The 6,671-nt window shown below is 48.6% G+C and overlaps 1 protein-coding gene across 1 annotated transcript in view; it reads right to left on the minus strand.

The window, feature by feature from the left end:
* Positions 1–2,354: 2,354 nt before the first annotated feature.
* Positions 2,355–6,671, minus strand: part of SOX9 (SRY-box transcription factor 9) — a 5,671-nt gene continuing 1,354 nt past the window's right edge. Inside the window, exons 2-3 of the mRNA XM_059378808.1 lie at positions 5,835–6,088; positions 2,355–5,254 (exon numbers count right to left, since the gene is read on the minus strand). Of these exons, the coding sequence (XP_059234791.1) occupies positions 4,407–5,254; positions 5,835–6,088 (1,102 nt within the window). The 3' untranslated portion in view covers positions 2,355–4,406. The remainder of the gene's footprint in view (positions 5,255–5,834; positions 6,089–6,671) is intronic.

Here is a 6,671-nt window from a genome sequence, read left to right on the forward strand (position 1 = left end):
GCGCCCAATATATGTGTTTTTAAAATATTAGATTTAAGTACAGGGCCTTCCAAGGAGTCTGGGCAAGTGACCAGGCCAGAGGCTCTCACTTCATTGAGCATCTGTGGTGAATCTCTCTCTGCTATAATGCTAGTTCATCAATTAAGTTAATTTGCAAAGTGTCTCAGCAGGGCCTCAGAAAAGTTCAGTGTAGAAATCAGGGAAGAGAAAGGGTAGGCTGGAGTTCAGGGGGGAAATTCAAACACACGGCTCAAGATAACCCGTAAGCACCATTTCCACAATAGCCCGAAGGACGGATTCGAAGTGAGGTTTTTATTCCCTTATGTTTGTTCCCCTCCCCTTTTTTAAAGCCTTTTTTGGAGATAGTTTTTTTTTTTTTTTAAATCATAAAAAATTTATTTATTTATTTATTTTAAATAAACAGGTTTTATTTTGAATACAAATAAACAAAATAACCATGGATCGAATTATGAGCTTTTTGGTTCAGGAGGACTCTTTCCTAGGTTTTGAATAAACGTCTTGTTGTCAGGGTGATAAGCTCTGCGTTTCTAGATTTAGAATAAAAATTCCTCTAAAATATTTTGTAATCTGGTGGTGCTGGGCTTTGCCTCGATCTGGAGCACGCGGGTTGGTGGGACTCAGAGGAATTCTCTGGGCTCCATTGTCCCTTGTGTTTTCCTGTGTATCAGAACCAGCCTGTGAACACCCGTTTACTGTTTACCTCTTATGACGGTGCAGTAGGAGTCCTTTGTGGACCAGAAGATTCGGACGCAGTCCATTGCCAGACTGCTTCTTGCTAAAAACCGCTCTACTAGCAAGGATGTTATAAGAGGAGAGATTATAAATGTTTTTAACAAAAGGGGAAACCAAGGCATAGGAAAGTAAGCCACTTGCCCTCCCTGATTAAACCCAAACGGAGCCTTGTGGCTCTTGAAGGTCTGTGGAAGGTCATACGCGGAGGAAAATAGCACATTTCTAGGAGAAGAGAAAACAATCTTGCAAACATTATGGATTTGGTAGGGGAAGCGGTGGTCGGGACTGGGTGGTACATGTTGGGTTTAACAGATAAGGGGATTTGGGGGAATGAGCGTGGATATAAATTGGTGAACACCACAGATGCTTTAAAAAGGACTTTGAGAGTGTTGGCAGGGGGAAAAACAATAGAGATTTTATAAGAATGGAGGCTAGACTCTGAGCTTAAGCCAACAGGCACGGTGGCACAAGCCAGCAACAGAACCTGACATCTGGGGGTGGGGGTGGGCAGGGGGAGATGTGCGCAGCGCCCCGCAGATCCCAGGCCTTCAGTCGCTGTTGAAGGAATTTGCAAAGGAGACCGAGCACTAATGTTGTCTCGATTTGATAACTACCATTTTCCTGGTTGCCATGATCCCGGTGTGGGACCCAAGCCAGGAATCCAGAAAAGCCAAAACAGACAATGTGGCGTAATACCGGAGAGTCTGGATACCGGTGAGGACGGTCAGGGACAGGGGCCCTGACTGAAGTCAAACCAGCCTGAGATGACAAGAGACTTGACTCCTTTAGAGACACTTCCCCAATCAGCCAGGGTGTCTGTGGGGGTTGGGGGGGGGGTTGGCTCTGTGTGGGGGTGGGAGGGAAGGAGTGATTTCATCTGTTTAATGAAAAATGACCTGGACTTTTCTCTGATCCTGGAAACTCCCATGTCACCCAGGCCAAGAAAAACAGGATTAGGTCTTATTACTTCTACCAGGGCTTTGCAACTTCTCAGAATGAGTTAACTGGGAGGGAAGAGCAAAATAAGGTAATCGCCTTCCATTGTCCCTGCAGATAGACCGGGGAGGCTCTGAATCACATATAATGGGTTAATAAAGCAGGCTTCCCTCTGGTCCTCTTTGAAAACTTCTCTTTTGGCTTCTTCTGCCTTCTAAATGGACACCCCTTGTTGGTATGTGACCATGAAAGTATAGAAAGTTTGCTCAATTGAATTGAGACAGGCAAGTCACCCCTCTGGCATTCTGTCTACAGACAAGCTACTGATTTCAGGTCTAATATTCCGCTCTGAGTTTCAGAGGGAAATAGCTTTTGCCCTGAAGCATGAGGCTGTTAATATCACAACAAACATTTTGCCCAAGAGGGGAACCACGGACAGGGAATGGTCTAGGTGACCTAATAGGGGGACGCTTTCCAAGACTTTTCCATGTAGATTTTGGGGACACAGTCTTTTCGTCACTGCCAATTTTGGGATAGTCAAAAGTGCAACATCAACCCTGAGACCATCACAGTGATCGGTGTGTAACAATCTCTTTTGTGCCTCAATTCTTCCAATCATCCTTTGAAGGGGAGAATGGGGTGAGTAAGTCAGTCCACAGGGCCGCTTTCCTTTTAATGCAATGTATATTTATTGTAAACAATAATATACAAAAAAAAAAAAAAAAGAAAAAAGGAAAAGATGAGTTTCACAGAGGGAACAAAAGGTTTGGGGGAGGGAAACAAACAAAACACGAACACAAACCAAACCTTACCTAAGGACAAAATATGATTTAAATGCCAGGTTTCTTAAGTTACAGAAATATTTTTTTTTAAAGATCTGCTTTTATACAGAAATTGAAAGATGCCATATTATAAGAGTGCTTTAAGATTTTATTCTACTGATTTCTAAAACTGTTAATATATCTTTTTTTAAATTAAAAAAAAAAAAGTTTGCTGTCTTTTTTAAAAAGCAATCCTCGAACTCTCCAGCCACAGAAGGAATTAAGAATTCAGGTCTCTTGTTGGGCTTCTCCCCTCCAATCTTTCCTCCTTGTCTCCAAGAGAACATGCAGGGGACTATCCATGACACATGCCAGCCTTGTTTTGTGTCAACACACACACACACACACACACACACACACACACACAATTTAGGCAGCCCAAAGATCTGTGGCAGAAAAACACTGAAAAAGACTCAGTGATACACTACATTTGCAACCTCTCATTTATACAAAAAGAAAAACAAGTTTCCAGTTTGTTTTCAACAAAACAACAAAGAAAAAAAAAAGGACAGACAAAAAGGCATGTATATCATACAAATCTAGGACAAGAAATCCAAAGAAACTTGCTTTTAATAATAATAAAAAAGATTAAAGAGATAAATAAAAAAAAAAACTGGTTACAGTTAAGAACATAATTTAACAGATGACCATACCCTTTGAGGAAGGCTCCAACAACCTATTTTAAGGAAGGTAAAATTTCAAAAAATTTTTTAAAAAGAGAAAGATTTTTTTTTTTAACGAAAACCTCTCCTTACAAAATAAATAATTTTAGCACGTGGAATGTCTTGAAGGTTCACTGCTGGTGTTGGGAGAGGCACAGGTGAAGGCATAAGGGAGAAGGCTCTAGCATCTGTGTCCCACATGGGGCTCGAGCAGGCAACCAGGGGGCAGTGTGCTGGGGCACTTACTGGCTGCTGAAACATTCCCAGAACAGATTTCATCTCCTTTGCTTGGTTTTCACTTCTTTAAGATTGCAGCAAACAAGCAAATGAGGAAGGAAATGCACTAACAGAGAGTACAAGTATTTTCCAGCAGCACGGTTTTAAGGCTCAAGGTATTTTCTGTTTAAAAAATATATATATGATAAAGCTTACCAAATGCTTCTCTAGACTATGGTTTACTTCCCTATTTGCAAAATAAGGCCTTTATTTTTCTTTCTAAGGCAGCTCCTCCTTGAATCAGAAAGCCTGAGGAATTAAGCAAAGCTAACCCCCAAAACTGATCACATAACACAAATTCGTGTTTTTTTTTATGTTAATACAACACACACACTTTTTTTTTTGTTTTTTGTTTTTTGTTTTTTTGTTTTTTTTTTTTTTTTTTTTGTAAGAGAAAGCTCATCTGTACAAAAATATTCTGGTTGCAGGAAAAGCTAGCGCACACTGTTCAACTAAGTAGTTTAGCTGTTGGAAAAATAAGAGCATTTAATTTCTTTATCTAAAAATATGTATAAATCCCCTCAAAATGGTAATGAATCATACACAGTACATACTAAAAATATTTAAAATAGAGAATATTCCTCACAGAGGACTTTTTTCTTTAATTACTGCTAAAAAATAATTACAAAGTCCAAACAGGCAGAGAGACTGAGCAAACTGGTGATACGACTATTCTCCATGATTCTCCATGCTTGCTTCCAAGACCGTTTTCAAGTTCGGGTCCTCCGGGATTCCGCCGGGTCCATCTGGCCACGAGGGTGGCCTGGCCACTTGCTTTGCAACAAGGTGGGAACGCGTTCGGATAGCTGATGTTTCCGTCTGGGAATCTGGGTACGAGTTGCCTTTAGCTTAAATGTCTTTAAAGAATAGGGGGAAAAAAAATCGTCCCAAGGAAATTGTGGCGGGTTCTTGCTTGCTTCGGTGCTTTTTTCCTAAAGGATCATCACACGCGGCCTCCTCAAGGTCTGGTGAGCTGTGTGTAGACCGGCTGTTCCCAGTGCTGGGGGCTGTGGGTCTGCGGGATGGAGGGGACCCCCGAGGTGTCGGCGATGGGGGTGTACATGGGCCGCTGCGCGGGGTTCATGTAGGTGAAGGTCGAGTAGAGGCCGGAGCCCTGGCCCGCCGCGTGGCTGTAGTAGGAGCCGGAGTTCTGGTGGTCTGTGTAGTCGTACTGCGAGCGGGTGATGGGCGGGTAGGAGGGGCTGTAGTGCGGGAGGTTGAAGGGGCTGTAGGCGATCTGCTGCGGCGAGTGCTGCTGCTGCTCGCTGTAGTGGCTGGGACTCAGCTGCTCCGTCTTGATGTGCGTTCGCTGCGACTGGCCCGGCTCGCTGCTCAGCGGGGTCAGCGTGTGCGCCGGCTGCGGCGGCGGGGGCGCCGGCTGCGGGGGCGGGGGCGCCGGCTGCGGGGGCGCGGGCGGGGCCTGCGGGGCCTGCGGGGGCTGCTGCGGCGGAGGCGGCGGCGGTGGCGGCGCCTGCTGCTTGGACATCCACACGTGGCCCGCGCCCGCCGGGGTCGCCGCCGTGCTGCTGATGCCGTAGCTGCCCGTGTAGGTGACCTGGCCGTGCGTGGCCGGCACCCCCGGGTGGCCATTGGGCGGCAGGTACTGGTCGAACTCGTTGACGTCGAAGGTCTCGATGTTGGAGATGACGTCGCTGCTCAGCTCTCCGATGTCCACGTCGCGGAAGTCGATGGGGGGCTGTCGGCCCCCCTCTGGCAGGGGGCGCCCCTCGCGCTTCAGGTCAGCCTTGCCCGGCTGCACGTCGGTTTTGGGGGTGGTGGGCGGCGTCGGCGGGCCCTGGGATTGCCCTGCGGGCGATCAAAGAGAAGAAGCCCAGTCGAGTCAACAGGGGCCGTGCAAGGGCTCTAATCTTAGGACCCCTCCTTGGATCCTCCCTCCGAGCTGAAGTGTCAGAAGGACCCGCAACCGCGCGGGAGGCGCGCAGCACCCGAGATAAGTCGCCAAATGATTAACCCGCCAGTACACATTCGGCGATCTCCTTTTATGGGGGGCAGGGAGGGTCTGAGGCCCGGAGGGTCGGGAGGACCGGATTGCTACTTGTGGAAGAGCCCGGTGTGTGCTTTTGGGGTGGTGGAGCGAGAGAAGGAGGAAGAAGTTCTGTAAAGCTGTAAAGGCATTTTACCTCGCAATAAAAATTAATCTGCTAGGATGTAGAGACTGAGGTGTGTGTGTGTGTGTGTGTGTGTGTGTGTGTGTAGGGACTTCACGGGGGTCCTAGGCTGAGAGGGGGGTAGGATTAGGCTCTAGGGGTAGTTTTTCCCTCTCCCGGGAGCGCAAAGTCCCTAAGAGGAGCCTACTGGGTGGAGACCTGGGGGTGTGCAGTGGGGCCCCTGGGAGGCCCAGTCTGGCTGGGGCGGGGGGACTCACCGGAGTGCTCCCCGGGGGAGTGCACCTCGCTCATGCCGGAGGAGGAGTGGGGCGAGTCCGCCTGCAGCGCCTTGAAGATGGCGTTGGGGGAGATGTGTGTCTGCTCCGTGGCCTCCTCGGCCTCCGCCTGGCCGTTCTTCACCGACTTCCTCCGCCGCGGCTGGTACTTGTAATCCGGGTGGTCCTTCTTGTGCTGCACGCGCAGCCGCTCCGCCTCCTCCACGAAGGGCCGCTTCTCGCTCTCGTTCAGCAGTCTGGGGGCGGGGGAGGGGGCGCAGGGAGAAACAGAGGGGGTTCTGTGAGACGGGCCGAGCTGTCAGGTCGGCGGGAGGGGGAGGTGACCCCGACCGCTCGGCTTCTGCGCACACAACCCCTTCCTCCCTCCTCCCTGCTTTCCAGCCCCTGCCGCAACTCCTAACTTTTAAGTTAAAAAAGAAAGAAAGAAGAAAGAAAAAGCAAGAAAAGAAAAAAAGAGAAGAAAAGGAGAAGAAAAAAAAAAGGAAAAATAAATCTCGGTTCTTTTAGTCGGACCTGAGCCGTCACTCCCCGCCCCGCCCTCGCTCCTTCTATTTTGGAAAACCCTGGAGATGAAAATAGCTCTCCGCTGCTAGGGATCTAAGTGCTTCTGCTACTGTAGCTAAAACGCCCCCCGCCCCCAACATCCTTAAAAGCTTTCCAAAAATCACTTAATCGCCAGGGAGCCCCCCCCCCCCCCCCCCCCCCGCCGCGTCCACCTATTTCCAGCAGTAGCCAGCCCCCCCCATTCCTGCTTGGAGTCTTCTCTGGCCTTGAAGTCCCCCCCCCCCATCCCATCTCCCTGGTTTGTAGGGCTACATG

The sequence above is a fragment of the Mustela nigripes genome, chromosome 16 (genome assembly GCF_022355385.1).
Source record: "Mustela nigripes isolate SB6536 chromosome 16, MUSNIG.SB6536, whole genome shotgun sequence".
Classification (NCBI taxonomy): Eukaryota; Metazoa; Chordata; class Mammalia; order Carnivora; family Mustelidae; genus Mustela; species Mustela nigripes.